The sequence below is a fragment of the Acomys minous genome, assembly GCF_964271855.1.
Source record: "Acomys minous genome assembly, chromosome: 20".
In the NCBI taxonomy this organism is placed as follows: domain Eukaryota; kingdom Metazoa; phylum Chordata; class Mammalia; order Rodentia; family Muridae; genus Acomys; species Acomys minous.
In genome coordinates, this window is record NC_140502.1 from 11,480,769 (window position 1) to 11,502,584 (window position 21,816).

A 21,816-nucleotide genomic window follows, 5' to 3' on the forward strand; every position below is an offset into this window, starting at 1 on the left:
ACCTGTTAACTGGTTTTCAAGACAATGGAAGCAAAGGCTTTGTTTGGATAATCTGTACCATTGCAAAGTGTAGCATAGTCCCCAATACGCTTGTTTTTTGAGTCTCAATTGTTCTAAATGTGTACAGCCTCTCTCTGAATTGGATTTTGCAATACACTTCCCAATGTGTCCGCATAAATTGGAGTGTTGTAAGTCTTTCCGTAACCATTTCTGCATGTCTCACTGTTTATCATCTCACACAATACCCTGAGATCATTTATAATTTTACTCACATAATGGTTTTCTTAGGACATTCCAAGGAACAAATATGAACAAAAGATTTTTCTCCCAGGGGCTTTCAATTTTAAAACATGAATGATTTCATGGAACTTGGGCCTGAACTATTCACATATTTATTTACCTACCCATGCTTTTCCTATGGAATGTGGACATCAGGTGCATAACCCAAGGGAAGAAGGTGTTAAAAATTCCTCCTGGAATCAGGACCAATGTGGAAAACAAGGAAACAAGAACAGACAGCTAGAATCTCTTTGACCAGAGAAATAAAAGCAGGTCAAAAAACATAGGTGCTCATTTGATGTGCTGATGGAAGTTCAGATTCCACATTGCCCAGGTTTAAGGAAGGACAAGTATGTGTGCTTTGAATTTCCATTTCTTGCTACTGAACATCCCCCTTCTCCTGGCCAGTTTCATTCATCCTAGGTGCTATAGGAGAATGAATTTGAAGGAAGACAAAGAACTGGACTTGGAGGCAAATTGTGTCTTCTTCCTTCAAGCAACCACTGAGAAAATAGACAGAGAGCATTGGAACAAATATCTGAATAAATTGTAAGTGCTTTTAATTTCTTCCATGGAAATATCCTGACACATATTTCATTAGGTATTTGATGAGGATCATAGCAATACTTTGAGTCTTCTGTCTTATTCTCACAGCATGCATACCAAGAGTGAGCTATTACTACTTTACAGACACTTTCATTTTTTTCTGCTTTTAATTCTTTTCAGGAGTTAACTGATTTTATTTCTGTTAGGCACCTCATTTAAAGCTGTAGGATGTCAGAAAAAACATCTCCCACAGTGACCCAAAATACATAGTCTTCCTAATCAAGTTTCCATTATACCATAGCCAGGGATGTATGACTGAAAGCAATCCCATATATTTCAACAAGTTTTATCCTAAGTGCATTACAGTAAATGACTATAGAGTCTGCTGTATCTCCTAGTGCATGTAGTGTTTGTGTTAGTAGTGTTTGTGCTACATATGGCTCTTGAGAGCTTCCACATAGATACAAAGACACTCTTCAATTCTTTGCATGTGGTCAAACTATGGTTTCTGAAGATGTACTGAGAACGGAAGTAAGAGATCAGGTTACCGGGAACTATGTTCCTGTTGCTCCATACTTACTTGTAGAGTTGTACAAAGACTAGCTTTTATATATAACCAAGGTGAGCGCTTCACGCTCTTGGACTGCAAAGGATATATTTGGATTCATTGAAAAGGGAGGCTATTACTCATAATGTTTACAATTTACATCCCTTTTTTGGTTGCTTGAGTGGCAGTTGTGTCATGTAATAGGTGGCAACGCTTGAAAACAGACAGAGAAGCTACTTACTAATTCAATTTTGCCATTATTTAATAACCATACATCTTCTCCCTTTATGTATGAATTGTCTACTTACTGAGACTCAAGTAATATTTACCTCTTTCATTTCTCTTTCTGTAATTTTGCTATGCTTTGCTGAATGTTTTAGAAATATAGGATGCATATGAATTCTGAATTTCTCAGTTGGTTCAAACACAGAACATTGGACAACTAGGCTAGGCATACAGGTGAAATAGTTGATGTTTCACAACATTTCTTGTAGGATGTAGTGATTGAAAGCACAAGTCCTGAATCTGAATTCTTTTTTCTGTTACTGAAATTCTCAATGATAAATGTTCTCTGTATAAATAAAGGATGTTCTAATAGAGACTCTTTTTATAAATAAAAACACCACAGAGATATAAATTTTATATGGAAATTGTATTTAATTCTGAGTGAATCATTAAGAATTATTTAGTACGTTTGATGTATATTAGTCAGATATGACTTGACTCGGAAGATAAAGGAGTTATTTTTTTCTCATAAACAAAACTACAATATGCTATTACTTTACAATTGATGTGTTGCCTGTTTTAATTTAAAAATTAACATTCGCACACATTTTTGTGTTCTGTTTTATAAATATAAATTATGGCATTTTCAAAGTTCACTGCAATTTCTGAATATTCCTGGTTCTCAGTAGGGAGATACGGTTATATTGGTGTTACCAGAGAGTTGGTCAAAATAATGTTTTTTGAGACAATTTTTGGTAATGTGTTCGCTGTTCTGCACTCATTTTATAGAAAATGATGTCTTCAATCTAAGAGTAATCTGACTGCATCTGACTCCCTGAGTGCTGTCATTATAAGGCATATGCCACCACATCTAGATTAGGATGTCTTCTAGTGAAAAAATTGTATTACCAGCATATGCTCAGTGTGAATATGTCATATGTGTGTGCACACACAAAAAAAAGAAAATAGGTGAATCATCATTGGATGGTGTCTTGGGATCTTATTCTCTGATCTCAGTACCAGAAGCAAGTATGTGCATGTGCATTTGAGTCACAATAATCTAATGCAATGTATAAATTTTAAAAACCATGGATTGTATTATCATATTGTGGCCCAAAATATTGATTGTCCACACAAACATGTGTATATATATTTTTATAAATTATTCTTTAGATATAATATTTTGAGTAACACTAAAATTTACAGAAGGATTTTTTTCTCTAGTAGTTAAACTGGAAGAAAAAACACAAGAGATGGAGATGGAAATGAGGTGATTTGTTAAATATATTGCCACGAATTATAAATAAATTTAAGTACAGGGGCCAAAAGCAGCCCCTGATAAGGACTACTGTGCACTCCTAATTCTTCCTTTAACTGCCTTAGCTAATCTCATTATAAAAACCTAAGACATCTCACAATCACATATATTTTATATTGCTCAATAATTTCAAATTAAGATTTCTTGAGAATTTCTCTTTGGTCAAATATATGCTCATATCTTTACCTTCTGAGCCAGCATCCAAAAGCAAAACACAGAAACAGTCTCTGTAGAAGATGTCAAAACTATATATTATCAATGGGAGTCACATTCTCCGAAGTGTTTAAAGAATGTATAATTTCCAGCTTCTTATGTCATTACAATCTCACCACAGAGTACATCTTTTTCAATCTTTGGAGGTAGGAAAAATACTGTTCAATAAAGGATATTTTTTGTGTTCATTACAAATGATTAGGTGTATATCTCTGCCCATAATAAAAACTGTTTCCTTTTGCAGCACAACACCAGAAAGCCAGCGATTTGCTTTTGCATTGGCTTTTTCAATGGATGAAGTCAGCAGGAACCCTGGTCTTTTACCAAATATATCTCTGCTTGACAGCATTGGGTTTGGTTGTATGACACTGCCACAATTCACCAGTCATATGCGTATGGCCATAAACAATATTCTACCTAATTATGACTGTAAAAGAAACACAGTGTGCGCAGTGTTACTTACAGGAACAAGCTGGGAAACAACGGCAACAATACAGACATTCATGAACCTCTACCTAGGTTACCAGGTGAGAGTTTTTTGGAGTGCGACTTTTGATATCAAGTCTCTTGTGGTAGGATTCAGAGATTCTAAGAAGAGTTTAAGGAGGAGAATGACCTCATGATTCCATCAATCTATTTGTTCAAAGGCTTACTATTTAGAGACATGATAGGTCTTCCACCCACATGTCCTTCTTTGAAATAGAGATGAGGGAAGACATAAGAGCTAATTGGTTTCTCTAGAACTCTCTGAAGAGAAATGTGTTTACAAGTTCTTGTATATTCATGCTGCCTCATGCTGCTACCTGTTTCCTAGGTCTTTCTTCTTACATTTGGGCCTTTCCATCCTGTCCTAAGTGATCATGAACAATTTCCTCTTCTATATCAGATGGGCCATAAGGACATATCTCTGGCCCTGGCCATAGTATCCTTCATACTTTATTTCAAGTGGACCTGGGTTGGGCTAGTCATCTCAGACAATGATCAGGGCATACAATTTCTCTCATATTTGAGGAGAGAGATGGAAAAAAGCACAGTCTGCTTTGCCTTTGTGAACATGATCCCAGTCAACATGGAGTTATACATGTCAAAAGCAGAAGTGTATTACAACCAAATCATGACATCTTCCACAAATGTCGTCATCGTTTATGGTGACATACAGTATACACTAGCTTTGAGTGTAAGAAGGTGGGAATCTCTAGGTATAAAGAGAATATGGATCACAACCTCTCAGTGGGATGACACTATAAGTAAGAGGGACTACACACTGGACTCATTTCATGGAACTCTTACCTTCGAACACCATTGTCCAGATATTTCAGGTTTCAAAACTTTTGTCCAGACAGTAAACCCTGTCAAATACTCTGATAAGTACCTGGCAAGCCTGGAGTGGATGGACTTTAACTGTGAAGCCTTGGCATCTAACTGTAACACAATGAAGAACTGCTCATCCAATGCCACATTGCAGTGGCTAATGGAACACACTTTTGACATGGCCTTTAGTGGTAGCAGTTATGACATATACAATGCTGTGTACACCTTAGCCCATACCAGTCATGAGTGGTTATTTCAGTACACAGTTCATAGTGAAATAAGCGCATGGAAGAACTACAATCATCAATGCTTTAAGGTACTGTTTCTTCTGTTGTATAATATTTGAAGTCATCAAAGACATACTTTTTATAAGGCTCTCACAGGCGCCATGTGAGGGCAGTAGAAATGAAATATAAAGCTTTGTAGGGTGAAAGAGGGAGAAAAGGGTAATGGGAAGATACAAGTGAGGAGATAACAATTGGGATATAATCTGATTCAATTATTTAAATATAAAAAAAGGAAATAGCAGAAAAATGTAAAATGTAAAAGCACTAGTGTGTGGTAGGGAATGTTGTTTATGATGCCTATTGACTTTGATACAAAGATCCTTAATATCATCACACTGGTTCAAAACTGGAAGTATAATCAGTGTTTGCAAATTAATCCTCTCCATGTTGAGAGGATAAACCCTTGTTCATTAATTGTCAAATATGTTGTAATAACTGTACAAATGTTTTTCCCAAGGTTTTAAAATGATTCAGCACCCACTGTATGTACTAGTATCCTTACTTGGGTTTCTGAGAGTAACTACCAAGGAAACAGTGCTGGAATTCAATTCAATACATACATGTTTGCTCATATGTGAAAATTTATACTTATTACTTTGTATATCTGTATGTTTTTCCTGTTGCTGTGCATCACTTTGCACATTTGTGCTGCTGTTACTGTGTATATATTTTCTATTCCACATGCCCATCTTTCCAATTATCTCTGTAGAAGTGAATGTAATTTTTTTAATGTAGCCGTATCTTTCTGTATGTGTTTGTGTCTGTATTTATCTTTCTGTGAATATTTGTCAGTGAATGTGCTGTGAAGTGACTGGGGGTGTATTTTTGTGCTTTGGTCAATATGCATGCATGTAGGTATATCTGTGCTGCTTTGTGTGTGTGTACGTGTGTGTGTAACTTTATGTATATCTAGATTTATTTTCTTGTCTTTGTATGTTGTATGCGACCATAAATTTATCTGTCTGTCAGTGTCACTCAATGTGGCTGCTTTTATCTATTTGTCTCCTGAGTACCTGTCAGGGAATGCATGTGATTATCTATGAATGTGTTTTGTATACTTCTACATCTGTATATTTCTCTACCTGTGTGTGCTTGTATGTTTATCAGTTTGGGGGTGTGTATGTGTATTTGTGTAAAAATAATTCTGTTCCTGAACTGCGTGTATATTCTGTATGATTAAGAAACCTCTCTCAAAAAAAAGAAACCTCTCTCTCTGTCTCTCTCTGTCTCTGTCTCTCTCTGTCTCTCTCTCTCTTTCTCTCTCTCTCTCTCTCTCTCTCTCTCTCTCTCTCTCTCTGTGTGTGTGTGTGTGTGTGTGTGTGTGTGTGTGTGATAGTGTCTATCTGTGTGTCGGTGTGTATGTGTGTGTGTTCATACTACATATTTCGTTTTGTTCTGCAAGTATGTCTCTGTGTTTTGTAGTATACTCTTGAGAGCTATAAAACTATAGTAACATTTTCATAATTTTTATTTAATTAATTTCTTTATTCTCTTTATATCCTGAGGGTAGGATTTTCTCTCAGATCCTCCTAGTCACACTTTATGTCCATCCCCACTACCCTACTCCTCAGAAAAGAGGATCCCTCTTACCCACTCACCCAAGCTCATCAAGTTGTATCAGGGTTGAGCATTTCCTCTTCCCTGTGGCTAGGTCAATCAACTTCACTAAAAAGTAGTGATCATAGAGATCCAACTGAGTCCTAATGTGAGACATCCTGCTCTCTCTTTATTATGGAGCACATATAAGCCTACCTGCCCATTGGCTTTATCTGTGTAGGGGACCTAGGTCCAGTCTATGCTTGATCATCAGTATGTGTTTCAATCTCCACAACCACTTTGGGCCCTGGTTAGCTTTCTATTTTGGCCTACTTCTGCAACTCTGTTACTCCCAGATATTTCTTTCTTTCCTCCCAACTTTCCCACTAGACTTCATACATTTCACCCTGTATTTGGCGGTGAATATCAGCTTCTGTTTCTATCCACTTCTGGGTGTAGGGTCTCAGAGAATAGCTTTACTAGGCTTCTATGGGCAAGCATGGAAAAATATCATTGATGGTGTAAGGGTCTGACTTTCTCCCATGGGGTGTGTCTCCTATTGGTCCTGGCAATTTTTGGACATCCCTCAATCTCACTGCTACCTTTATCCTTGCATTTTCCATAGGCAGGTTAATTTGGGCTGAAGTTTTGTTGGGTTGGTTAGTGTTCCCCTCCCTCCACAAACAGATCTGTCTAGTCTCCATGACCCTTGCTACTAGGACTCTTACCTAGACTCACTCCCATATGCTCCCAGAAGGCCTCCATGTCTCTAGGTCTCCAGATTGTCACAGAGATTATAATTTTATTTATCCAATTGCTGCCACTGAGATTTTGCTCCTGGATATGTTCATTGAATTTACCGTTAAAATAATGTCAGATTACACTGTCTGGCTTCAAGAAAGGGAATTGAACTACAGTATGCAATTTCTATTTCAGCTTTATGACATTCTGAGGAACATCAACTTTACAAATCCAGTCGGTGACAGAGTAAATATGAACCAAAGAGAAAAACTGCAATGGGAAACTGATATTTTCTATATTTCCAATTTGCAACAAGGTATTGGAATTAAGGTGAAGATTGGAAGTTTCAGCCCCTATTTTCCAAATGGCCAAAAGCTCCGTTTATCTACAGAGATGATGGAGTGGGCCAAAGGAAGTACAAAGGTACGTTTGAACTGATTGTACTGATTTTCCTGACTCACCAGGCATCAGTGTCATGTGTGCACATTCTAAATTAGTGAAATGAAATAGATTGTCAAGTAAGGGATCAAAAGGTGTCCTCTTATACTTTGTTTCTTATTTTTTCTTTTGATGTGATATATTTATTAGTATGTTGAACATTCAATTTCCATACAGTTACATTTCACATATTAGATCTCTTACTGGTTTTTGTTTTTTGGTTTTTTGTTTGTTGGTTGGTTGGTTGGTTTTGGGTTTTCAAGACAGGATTTCTCTGTGTAGCCTTTTCTGTCTTAGACTCACTTTGTAGACCAGGCTGGCCTCAAACTCACAGAGATCCACCTGCCTCTGCCTCTCTGGGATTAAAGGTGTGTGCTACCACCGCCCAGCCTCTCTTTCTGGTTTATAATATAACTATAACACTGTGTTTTACTACTGTTTTATATTACTTGCTCTAAAGTGACCAAGTGTTTCTTGGTTCCAGTCTTATTACAACACAGTGATTTTCCCACTTCTGTGGGACCTCTGGCACAGATTTCAAAGATATTAATGTTATTGTAAGGATGGACTAAAGAAAAAATATCATTCATTTTATTATGTAATACTTTTCAATCCTTTTTAGATCGAGCTTCTAAATTCAAAGTGCTTCTACATATGAATTTAAATTTTCATGAACTATGTTAGATTTTCTAAGATTTATAACCTTGGTTTTTATTCAACTAATTTTTTTCACGTGTTTATGAATGGTGTATCTGTATATATGTCTATGCAATACTGGCACATGTAATGCATATGGATTCTAAGAAGTAAAGCAGGTTCCTGGGAACTTAAGGTGGATTTCTGACCAAAAAATTGGTTTTCAATGTCAAACATGGGTCCTCTTCTTGAGCAATAATTTTTACTGACAGTGTAACATATCTACAGCCCTGAGTCATACACTAGAGAAGAAAATTCTCACCAGAAGAATCTTATTTAACGCCCTGAATTATGATATCGTTCATTCCAATCAATAATGGGGTTTCATTTTTAATTCTCTATATAGTGTGGATTGATAGGAATACAAATGTGGCTTTAACAAAAGATATGTGATGTGTATACTTTAGCTATGAATTGTGATGTGGGTGATGTTAAGGTATTCACTGGAAATTGCCCAACTCCAAAGGTCATTGAATTTTTAAAAGATTTAATTTCAGGAATGTTTTCAATTTTGATATCAAGTGATATGTCCTATTGCTCAGAAAACATAAAACTTATAGTAAATTGTTCTATGCAGTGTGATGAGAAAAGTCTATCTAAGGGAAAAGAACATATGAGCTGGAGGTGTAGCTACTAAAATATATATCAATTCTGTAACAAGAAATGAAAACTCATTTTTGTTATAACCACATCTTAGTAGAATATTACATAAGCAACCACGGGAAGAGCATACAGAATTCAAAACAATATAAACAATGCTCTGCTACCCATATACATATCCCAATGTAAAAAAATTAAACAAAAATATGAAGATATGGAAAGGAATAACTTAACTCTACTGTTATAGACTTACATGAAAGAATGTTAAATGTCATATTAAGCAACAAATTGATAATTATTATAAGAGGATCCAAGATGGCAGCACAGATCATGTTCTATGATCAGAGAGACTGAGCCAAGGGACTGGGTTGAGAGATTCAGAACATCAAAGCTGGAGTATCCTGGGTGAGATGGGTCCACACTGTCTGAAACATAATGAGTCTGGCCTCAGGCCACATAAACTAGTCCACAAAGACATTGCTGTTTTCCTGTGGGCATGTGCCCAGACCCCAGAGACTGGATGTGCACCTGAGAGCTCCATCTATACTTTATATCTCAGACTCTGTGTCTGGGAGTAAACACATCTGAATTTTCAGCAGAGGCCATCAAAGCCAAAAAGGCCTGGGAAGAGGTCTTGCAAACCCTAACACTCTACAGATTAATTAGATTAATATGGCCAGCAAAGTTTTCAATAACCATGGATGAAGAAAAGGAGATATTCCATGAAAAAAATAAACTTAAACAGTACCTTTCCAAAAATCCAGCCCTATAGAAGATGATAGGAGGAAAACTCCAAACCAAAGAGGCTAACTAAAACAATGAAAACACAGGATATAGATAACATCACTTTAGCAAACAACACCACACAGGCAACTACCACAACATAAATCAAAATATAGAACCTAACATTCACTGGTCCTAAAAATATTTGAATATCAATGGTCAATATTCTCCAATAAACAAAAAATAGACTAACAGATTTGATAAATAAAGCAGGCCCAATGTTCTTCTGCATTCAAGAAATGCAACTCAGCCACAAAGATAGAAATTATCTCATAGTAAAAGGTTGTAAAATGTTCTCCCAAGCAAACAGACAGAAGAAAAGACTTGAAGTAACCATTCTAATATCTAATAAAGTAGACCTTCAACCAAAATTAGTAAAAAGACATGAGAAAACACACCTCATACTCATCAAAAGAAAACTCAACCAAGATGAAGTCACAATTCTGATCACCTATGCCCCAAATAAAAGTGCACCTACATTTGTAAAAGAAACAATAATAAAGCTTAAACCAGACATCTTTACCACATACTAAGAGTGGGGACTTAAACATTATCACCCATTAACCAATGGATAAGTAAATGAAACACAAGCTAAACTGAGAAGTAATTATACTAAGAGATGCCATGTATCAAATAGACCTAACGGATATCTACAGAATGTCCATCCGAACACAAAAGATTGTACCTTCTTCTCAACAACTCATCGAGCCTTCTTCATAATTGGCCAAATAGTAGATCACAAAGCAAGCTTCAACAAATACAAGAAGATTGAAATAATATATTGAACATTATCAGAAAACCATCAAATAAAGCTGTACCAGAACCATAGCAGAGATAACAAAATGCTTACATACACATGGAAACTGAAAAACTCTGTACTGAATGACAACTGGGTCAGAGAATCAATAAAAAAGAAATTATGGATTTCCAAAAATTCAATGAAAATGAGGGTACAACCTATTCAAATTCATGGGATACATTGAAAGCACTACTAAGTAGAAAGGAAGTGCCTTCATAAAGAGAATGGAAACAGCTCATACAAGCAACTTAAAGAGACATCTGGAAGTGCTTGGAAAAAAATGAGAAATTCCCAAAAGGAGTAGATGGCTAGAAAAAATCAAACCTATGGATGAAATCAATAAATTAGAAACAAAGGGAACAATTCCCAGAATAAACAAAAACAAGAGTTAGTTCTTCAAAAAAATTAACAAAACAGAAAAGTAACTATAAGGTAGAGAGGCATTATTCAAATCAACAAAATCAACAGTCAGAAAAGGACAACAAAAACCACAAACCACACATCAGAGACAGCAAGAAACTAAAGGCCAGTGGGACAAAACATATGATAAAAAGCCAAAATAATATGGCATCTCCAAAACAAAGTTATACAAAGCAATCAGATCTGGAAACTCTCCGACAACTGGAGCAAAGAAAAGGACCTCTAATTCTTCATAATGAAGAGGGTAATGGATGATAGAAATGTAAATCATGGAAAAATACAGGAAGATAGAGCCAAACAATTTGGGGAACTTAGGCTCAAACAGAGGCTAGTACAGAGGAAGCTAAGAAATCACTGGAAGAAATTCAAGAAAATGCAATCATTCAGTTGAAGGAAGTCAATACAACAGCTCAGGACCTGAAGATGAAAATGGAAACAGTAATAAAATCGTAAACTGAGGAAATCTTGGAAAGAGAATTTACAGAGGAAAACAGAACCTGCAGAGGCAAGCAGACCCAACACAATACAAGACAGGGAAGTAAGAATCTCAGGTATAGAAGATACAATAGAATAACTTGATGGAACCATCAAGGAAAATGTTGCTGACATAAAACACCCAAGGAATCAAGTAGAGCATGAAAAGATGAAACCTAAGAAGAAAAGGAATTGAAAAACATTAGATGCAAGGATCAAGCCCAAGATACTAATTTCAACAAAATAATAGCAGAAAACTTTGGCAATTTGAAGAAAGAGATGCTTATAAGCAAAAAAGAGGCCTGCAGTGCAACACAGAGGGTAGACTATAAAAGAAAATCCTGTTGCCACATAGTAATCAAATCACAAAATGCACAGAAAAAGAAAAATGTTAAAAGCACCAAGAGAAAAGGGCTAAGTAATCTACAATTGCAAACTTACCAGAATCACATCTGAGTTTTCAGCAGAGGTCATAAAAGCTAGAAGGGCCTGGACAGAGGTCTTGAAAACACTAATAGTCTAGATATACCAGTCCAGATGACTATGCACAGAAAAATTTTCTTAACAATGGATGAAGAAAATTAGATAATCCATGAAAATAAAATTAGATGATACCTATCCAAAAATCCATGCCTAGTGAAGATGATAAGAGGAAAACTCCAAACCAGAGGCTAACTAAACTAAGGAAAACACAGGAAATAGCTACCATTACTTCAGCAAAACAAATACAGACAAACACACTACCACAACCAACATCAAAATAAAGAACCTAACAATCACTGGTCATAAAAAATTTTATTACTTTGTTATTATTATTTAATTATTCAAATTGCATCTCAATATAATTACCTTGCTTCTCTCATCCCATTCCTCCCACTGTCCTTTCACAGACAGAAGGGGACCTCCTCTCCCATATGGTCACAGCCTTTCAAGTCTCATCTTGGTAGCCTTCCTATTCTTTCTCTGAGTACTACCAGACCTCCTCACCAAGGGGAAATGGTTAAATATGGGGCTCCAGAGTTCATGTCAGAGTCAGTCCTCACTCCCACATGACTGAAGATAATGACCTGTCTCTTGCCTATATCTAATTAGTGGTCCAAATTTTACTGTTTATGTTGTCTTGGTTGGTGCAGTAGCTTAAGCAGACACCCTGGGTCCAGATCTGCTGATCATGATGTGCTTCTTGTAGGTTCCTAGAACCCACTGGATCCTTTTATTTCCCTATTCTCATGTACTTTGCTCACCTGGAATCCCAATAGGATGTCCCCTTATCTATCCCAGTCTCATGGTAAGTTAAGACTTTCAGGGGACATCCTTGTTGGGCTAGTGTAAAATTATATGCGTGTATACACCATGTGAGTCTTTTTGAGCCTGTGTTAACTCACTCAATATGATCATTCCTAGTTCCATCCATTTGCTCACAATTTTCAGGATTTTCTTGTTTTTAATAGCTGAGTATTATTGAATAGTGCAAATGTACCACAGCTTCTTTAACTATTCTTTGACTGAGCAACATTTAGGTTGTTTCCAGGTTCTGGCTGTTACAAATGAGGCTGCTATGAATATGGTTGTATATATGTCCTTGTGGTGTGGTACAACAACTTCTGGGTATAATCCAAGGAGCGGTATGTCTGGGTCTTAAAGGAGTCTTAAGTATTCTGAAAAAGAGCCAGATTGATCTCCAAAATGGTTGTACAAGTTTGCACACCCACCAGCAATGATGGAGTGTTCCCTTTCTCTACGTACTTGCCTACATGTGCTGTCAATTTAGTTTTTGAACTTGTCCATTCTGATGGGTGTCAGATGGAATCTCAACATAGTTTGACTAGCATTTCTCTTTTGACTAACGATGTTAAGCATTTCTCAGCCATTCAATATTCATCTCTTGAGAATTCTCCATTTAGTTCTGAGATCCATTTCTTTATTGGATTATTTGGTTTGGTGGTGTTAATTTCTTGAACTCTTTATATATTTTGGATATTAGTCCTTTGTCAGATGTAGAGTTGGTGAAAATCTTTTCCCATTTGTAGGCTGTTGCTTTGTTCTCTTGACAGTATCTTCTGCCATATAGAAGCTTCTCAGCCTCATGGAGTCCTAGTTACTAAAGGTTGACTTTATTACCTTGGCTCTTGGATTTCTGTTCAGGAAGTTGTCTCCTGTGCTAATGAGTTACAGGCTCTTTCCTACTTTTTCTTCTAACACATTTATTGTCTCTGGTTTTATGTTCAAGTCTTTAATCCACTTGGATTTGAGTTTTGTGCACGGTGATAAATATGGATGTGCTTGCATTTTTCTACATGTAAACATCCAGTTATACCAGAAACACTTGTTGAAGATGTTATCTTTTTCCATTTAATAGATTTGGCTTCTTTGTCAAAAATCAAATGTCCATGTGTGTGGATTTATTTCTGGGTCTTCAATTCGATACCATTGATCAACCATCATATTTTGATGCCAGTACAATGCTGTTTTAATTATTGTTGCTCTATAGTACAGCTTAAGATCAGGTATGGAGATTCCTCTAGAGGATCTTTTATTGTACAGGGTTGTTTTAGGTATTCTGGGATTTTTGTTTTTCCACATGAAACACTTAAAAATGCTGAATGTTAGTCATCACTGAGAGCTAAATGAAATCACTTCTGACATTCCATCTTACACCCACCACCATGGCTAAAATAAAATACTCAAATGGCAGCAACTGCTGTCTAGAATGTGGGGAAAGGGTAACACTCTTCCATTGCTGGTGGAAGTGTAAACTTGCACAACCACTATAGAAATCAATCTGGCACTTTCTCAGATAATGGAGAATAGTGATACTTAAAGCCCTGCTATACCACTCCTGGGCATATATGGAAAAATGCTCAATTATACAACAAAGATATTTGCTCAACTATGCTTAAAACCACCAGAATCTGGAAACAACCTAGATGCCCCTCAACCAAAGACTGTGTAAAGAAACAAAGGTACATTTACACATTGGAATCCTATTCATCTTTTAAAAACAAGGACATCTTGAAGTTTCCAGGAAAATGTATGGAGCTAAAAATGGTCATCCAATGTGAGGTAACAGAGACCCAGAAATTCAGGCAGGGTGTATATTCACTTATAAGAGGATATCAACTCAAAATTGATGTCCTATGAGAGGCTCCACCCAGTGGTGGTTTAGCACAGATGCTGGGACTTGCTGCTGGACACCTGGTGAGGTACAGAGAGTGGTGTGGAATAATTGGAGACTAGACCACTCATTCTCTCACTGTTGTGTGTACAGTAGACACTGCCTCTGACAAAAACTATATTTCCCCATTACTGATTACTTCCATGTGGAGGGAGGCCTTTTGGAAAACAGAAGGAAAAGAAGGTACCAGGATGAGACCTTATATGGTGGGGGAGGAAGTCCCCTGTTGTCAGAGGTCTAGGGGAGAGAAATAGGGGAGAAGAAAGATCATAAGAACATGAAGATACAAGTGAGTAGTAAAAATCAGGATGCAATCTGAATAAATGATATAAAATTAGGGAAAAATAATTTTGCTGTAGCTGGGCAATAAAAACAATACCTAATTTAATTGGTTCTCATAACTGAGCTTCATCTTACATTGAAATATATATTTTAACTACATCTGTACCATTCGCAAGATATATGTCTTTGAACCATTAATTCCTTGGGCATCAGTTTATATTTAATCGGTTTTTGATCAAGATAACATGCTATATAGAATCCTTTTAAGCTAGCCATGATGTAAAATTTAAATTATGTAATATAAAAAATTAGAAGACTTCCCAAATAATTAGGAACACAAATCACATTTGAGAGCAAACAATGAGATCTTGAATACTTGGATACAGAAAACACTGAGTGAAGAGTTTAAACAAGAAGGCAGGGAAGATACAAAACGTTGTTAAATAATCAAACTAAAATATGTAAGGGAACAACATAATAAATCAAATAAAAGCATCAGTGTTCTCATCAAGAGAATATTTCAAGTTGAAGACTGGATGCAAAGACTTGAAAACAAGACATATGAGTTAGAATGATCAAAGTGTGATAAAGATAAAACAATAAAGAAGAATGAAATGCGGAGTATACAAAGGGCATATGATGAACAGGTCAATTTCACAAACCATCGGCACAATAAGAGAAAAAGGAGAGACTGAAGGCATCGACATTGTATCCAGTAAAATGTAGCTTTAAATTTCTTAAGTAAAACATGATCTGTGGCTACACAGAGAGAGCACTTGTTAAGTACTAATATCTCAACATCAGAAATGGTCCAACTTTGTTTTTAGTTGTTGTTTATATGTTTTGTTTTGTTTTTCTAGATAGGGTTTCTCTATGTAGCCTTGGCATGCCAGGGCTCACTCAGCAGAGCAGACTGGTCTCAGAGTCACAGCAATTGCCCTGCATCTGCCTCCCTGAGTGCTAGGATTAAAAGTATACATCACCACAAAAAAATGAGCCAGAACTTGATGTATATTATTTAAATTTGCTTTGAACCAAGATGAGAATATGGAATGCTTCTATATAAAGCCCCATTCATAGAATAGCAACACCTGAAGAATTGAAGATTCCACTATGGAGTCTCTTAAAGGAAGAGAGTAACAATGATGTGTGTCAAACATTTAGACACATATTTGTCAAGGCTAGTTACTATACACAGTATTTTGATATCTAATAATAGAAGGAAAGAGACCAAAGTCCAATAATGAACATAATTATGAAATTCATGTGCACTGAAACAGCGCTATAAATGATACTTTAAGAACTCCTTCATAAATATAAGTATGATGAGCAAAAGTTTCCAATGCTACATAAAGACAACACTAGGATGGCAGAAAGAAAAGGAATCAATATCGCAGTAACAACATGCAGAATTAATTAACAAATAATTATAACAAATAACTGAATTGTAGTAGTCACATTCCCTACCTGAAACACAAAGGCAATAAGAATTGCTTATGAGAAAGACAAGTTTGTTGCCTCCATGGGGAAAACAGAAACTCATTCACATACATGAAGAGAGCTGTTCCACAAGAGTAGTGGAAATGCATTGCTTTAAAGTGTAATATAAACTATTAGAAAATCATCTCTACCCTGGCTATGCATGGAATAATTCTTGACTAATCACCTACCAAAAGAACTCAGCAACAAAAGAGAAAGATCACTTTCTTAGCTGAACATGACTTCATTCCTGGAATAAAAGCATGACTCAACATACATATATCAATAAGGTTGATCCATCACATAATTCAACTCAACTATAGAGCAAAGTACTCAAACTGGGAAGAAAGAAACGGACCAATTATCCATGCAGTCCTCAATTTCAATGTTGATTGTCATGCAAATGACCTTCACGTTCAATATTTTATTTTAACTTAAATTTCTTCAAATTAAATTAAACAATCTTTATTCAAGTGTTCCCATATTCCCAGGCCCTGTGGAGCCTGTTGACCTCAGGAAACACTCCACCCTACAGCTCAATACACAGAAATTCAGTACTTTCTCACCACAAATAAATCAGGATTTGCCCACTCACCTAGTTTTCTCTTTACACTCAGCTTGTCAAAGTGTACACTGTCAGATTATTGGAGGACATGTTTGGTTTCTGAGATTCTAGGATAAATTTTCCTGGGTGCATGAGTCTTTTAGTCTTGCACTGATAATCTGTTGCTGTGATTAAATACTGACCCTAAGCAAAAGGAAGAAAAAGTTGATTTGTCTCACCCGTGACTGTCAAGGGAAGACAAGGCAGGCATGTGTGGATTGGAAGTAAATCTAGACCATAAAAAGCTCTGCATACTGGCTTGTTCTGGTAGATTTCTCAGAGAACCCTACCTAGCAAGAGCATCTCCCACAATGGGATGGTCACTCATATGGAATTACAATGGGATGAAATGCCTCACAAATATAGGAACAGTCCAGTCAGCTGGACATAATTTCTCAGGTAATTTTCCTCTGTCTTTTTACTGTACTTGGTGTCTACTTGAAATCATTAGCTAGAAAAATCTGGCTGAAGTTCTGAAGTGTTTGTATACAGAACACCATCAATTTTTTTTACTACTTTTCCTGGAATTGGGAAGCAACTCAATTTTGTATCAATTTTGTTTCCATATATTTATGTGCTTGACACTATACAATGTACTAAGTGACATGTGTTCCATCAGATCTTGTTTATAGAATAAGGTCATTCATAACTCAATAAGCTAATATAATATATATGGAGAAGGAGGTAAAAAATCTGATATCAGCATGTGTCTAATTTTTCTCAGATATTGCCCTCTTTGTGTAGTGCTGACTGTGGTCCTGGATTCAGAAAATTCTGGAAAGAGGGAATGGCCTCCTGCTGTTTTGAATGCAGCCCATGCCCAGAAAATGAAATTTCTAATGAGACAAGTGAGTGTTGCTGCTGTACAGAAACCTTCACATTTATCAACATCTCCTACCCACTTTGAGATAACTCACTTGTGAAAAAAACAAGAGAAAAATTATATATATGTAAAACTTTCCTATGCAGGTCTTTATGGAGATACAAATACAACAATTTCCTAAACAACAGAAAACTATAAAACCTTATGGACACTGTGACTCATTTTCAGATGACAGAGGATCACATTTTTTCAAGAAATATTTTGGTAACCAACCTTCAGTTCCGTGAATATTATAGATATTCTTAATGTCTTATCTCTTCTAAAACTCTATGTATATACCATTTCTCAATTGGGTAATTTGGTTTGATGGTGTTTAATTTCTTGAGTTCTTTATATATTTTGGAAATTAAACCGTTGTCAGATGTAGGGGTGGTGAAGAACTTTTCCCAGTCTGTAGGCTATCGCTTTGTTCTGTTGACAGTGTCTCCTGCCTTACAGAAGCTTCTCAGCCTCATGAGGTCCCATTATTAATTGTTGACCTTAAAGCCTGGGACATTGATGTTCTGTTCAGGAAGTTGTCTCCTGTGGCGATGTGTTCAGGCTCCTCCCCAATTTTTCTTCTAAGTGACTTAGTGTCTCTGGTTTTATGTTGAGGTCTTTGATCCACTTGTATTGAGTGGAGAGTGGGGTCTGACTTTCACATGTACTCTGGTGCCCCATATTTGACTACATCCCCTGGATGAGAAAGCTAGGTGGCACTCAGAGGAAAAATAGCAGGCTACCAAGAAGAAACTTGATACCTTATGAGCATATGCAGGAAGAGGAGGTCCCTCTCCATCACAGTCATATGGGAGGGGAGTAAGGGGAAAATGGGAGCGAGAGAGGAATGGGAGGATACAAGGGATGGGATAATGATTTAGATGTAATATGAATAAATTAGTAAAATATATTTAAAAATTAAAAATCTATGTAGATAATATTCTAGTCATGGATCTTTCAAAATGTTTATTTATTCTCTTTGCATGTATTTATGTGCCCCTACATGATTTGTGCACACCACATAGATACAGGATTCTGTGCAGTACAGAATATGGCATCAGACATGCTAGATCCTGTCATGTCTCTATTGGGTACCAAATACAAGTTCTCTGTTATATTAATATAGAGGGAAAATATTTCTCTTATAATTACGAGAATCTAAAAATGAGATGGAAGATATTTTGTAATATCCAAAGACCAATTTTCAAATGTCTGATGTTATGTAATTCTAAGTATGGGGGCAAATGATTCTTCAGACATAATGTAGGAAATATGAGGATTCTAGTAATCAATAGTTTATATACAGCATCCAATTAATGTAATAATGTTATAGCTTAGAATAATTTATACAGAAAGAACTTAGTTCAAAATATTATCACCATCTACACACAAAGTGTTAGTCAAGATTATTTATTTAGCGGTGAATAAATGCTAATAGTCAATGGATAATTTTTCAAGTATTTTGCCTGTCCTTCTATATAACTAACTGAAAGTTCTTAAAGGGCACTAGTGGCAATTGAGATGACCCAGAATCTAAATCTCTTGACACTGGGGCTGACGAACTGAATACATGCCCAGGATCCATGTAGAAGGAGTAAGTATCTAACTCATAGAAGATGGCTTCTTACATACATGCATTCCAACATACAACATTCTCTAAAATAAACCACATGTGATGAAATTGTTTTCAATGTAAAAACAAGTACTAGTAGAGGTGATTTAAATTAATATATACCACAAAATTACAAAAAAAATTCTCATTATTTTAACTAGGTTTATGTTTTGGAGGAAGGTGGATGCATGTCACAAGTGCAGATGTAGATGAGAGGCTACAAAAACACATGTAGATCGAGTTACATGCAGTTTTGAGAAACCTGACATAAGTACTGGAATTTGAATTCTAATTTTCTGAGAATTATTTATATTTTCTTTACAGTTGAATGAACTAGCTAAGGTGTTTAAAAACATTAACTAATTATATTTATCCATAAATACATTCTTCTAGATAAAAATAATGAAATGGCTTGAAGCACATCATCACTCTCTGCAATTACTCAATGACTGGGTGAAATTTCAAACACATATATTTCAGTTCCCATTCTGGATCTATCTTGCAACTTATGAATGAAGTACTATGGGAAAATAAAAAAAATATTGTTTACCACTATTGGAATCCTTGTGTTATTTTGCTCATCTTGTTTTTCCATGTGTATTTCACCCTTGAGTCCACTCACAGAGTCTGAGTCCCATAGAGATTAAAGGAAGGGAGGAGAAATGGGCTGAATGATTCCAAACAAAATGGAATCAAGATGAAAACTTTCAGTGCTCAGCAAGATCAGAGTTTTCTACACTCAGTGTTAACAAGTATCATGAATCTTGGACCCTAAGACCCGATGAGCACACAAATGAGAACAGTGTTATTTAATATGTTGATGTTTTCAATCATTAATTTTATATTCATATGTCATTCAACTCTCACTCTCACATACTACATCCTCTTTATAACTCCGATAAAACTCAGATTCATAAGATTTATTACTTCTGCATTCACACACAAAATAATATAAACCAAACATACATCCTGCTCATTACATTTATGTGAGTGTGTTTGGGCTACTGAATTGAACCTCAAAAATTTACAGCAGGTCTATTCCCACTAGAAGGCAGAGTCTCTTTCTGTCAAAGAGGCAACAGTGATAAAACAGTCAAGAACCTCAGGACACAATGAATATACAGAATTTGTTATTTTAAAATACACTCAAGTACACTGTCACTAATTAATTTACCTCTCCTGAACGCAAGAGTCTAAGTCATTTAAGTATAACACGAAGAACAATGTAGAAAACTGTATTTACAGAAAACATTATAAATTATATCATCAACAAAATTCAATAAACATAGAAATGATTGCTTTTTCTTTAAAGAGAATGAGTATGATCAAATAAAAACACTGCTGTGCAACACTGTCCTTGAATTACAAAAACAGTATTAAAATGTGCATACTACAATGTTTGTCTAATATCCTATCAATAAAATGCTGAACACCACTAATAAAACTTCCCTTTCTCCAACAGATGTGGATATATGTGTGATGTGCCCAGAGGAGCAGTATGCAAACCCAGAACAGAACCACTGTATAGAAAAAGCTGTGGTCTTTCTGGGATATGAAGATCCATTAGGTATGGCTCTTGCTTTAATAGCCCTGTTCTTCACTGCATTCACTGCTGTGGTTCTTGGGGTCTTCATGAAGCACCATGACACTCCTATTGTAAAGGCCAATAACAAAACCCTCAGCTACCTCTTACTTATATCACTCATGTCCTGTTTCCTCTGCTCTTTGCTCTTCCTTGGGCATCCACACTCCGTGACCTGCATCCTGCAGCAGATCACATTTGGAATTGTATTCACTGTGGCTGTTTCCACAGTTCTGGCAAAAACAATCACTGTAGTTCTGGCTTTCAAACTCACAGCACCCAGAAGAAGGATGAAGTATATCCTAATATCAGGGGTACCTAACTACATCATTCCCATGTGCTCCCTATTCCAACTAATTCTGTGTGCAATTTGGCTAGGATCTTCTCCTCCATTTGTGGATATTGATGCACACTCTGAGCATGGCCATATCAACATTGTGTGCAACAAGGGCTCAGTTACTGCATTCTACTGTGTCCTAGGATACTTGTCCTGCCTGGCCCTGGGAAGCTTCACTGTGGCTTTCCTGGCAAGAAAACTGCCTGACACCTTCAATGAAGCCACGTACCTGACCTTCAGCATGCTGGTGTTCTGCAGTGTCTGGGTCAGCTTCATTCCTGTATATCATAGCACCAAGGGCATGGTCATGGTTGCTGTGGAGATCTTCTCCATCTTGGCTTCCAGTGCAGGGATGCTTGGATGCATCTTTGTTCCTAAGTTCTACATAATTTTGTTAAGACCTGAAAGAAATTCTATCCAAAAGATCAGAAAGAAATCCTAGTCCTAAACTCATATTATATGAACTACATTTTACAAATAATGGGTCTACACAGCCACTAAATATAAGGTTGCAGTACAATATCTATTTGTTTATAGATTACTCTCACACTTTTTTCTAATGATGATGATAGTCAGTACTGTATCTACTAATGTTATCTACCTTTGGCATATAATCTTGTGCTAAAACTTTCATATCTTGGGTTTTATCTTTTTGGCATATGTACAGTGC

The 21,816-nt window shown here is 36.2% G+C and overlaps 1 protein-coding gene across 1 annotated transcript; it reads left to right on the forward strand.

Annotated features, from left to right (window-relative positions):
* Positions 1 to 715: 715 nt before the first annotated feature.
* Positions 716 to 21,588, forward strand: LOC311590923 (vomeronasal type-2 receptor 116-like; the record flags this gene model as incomplete). The annotated part of the gene is made up of 6 exons (XM_084770216.1): positions 716 to 828; positions 3,373 to 3,655; positions 3,943 to 4,755; positions 7,199 to 7,426; positions 17,478 to 17,601; positions 20,690 to 21,588. The coding sequence occupies 6 exons, from the start codon at positions 716 to 718 to the stop codon at positions 21,586 to 21,588; spliced, it is 2,460 nt and encodes an 819-aa protein (XP_084626342.1).
* Between the last annotated feature and the right edge of the window lie 228 nt (positions 21,589 to 21,816).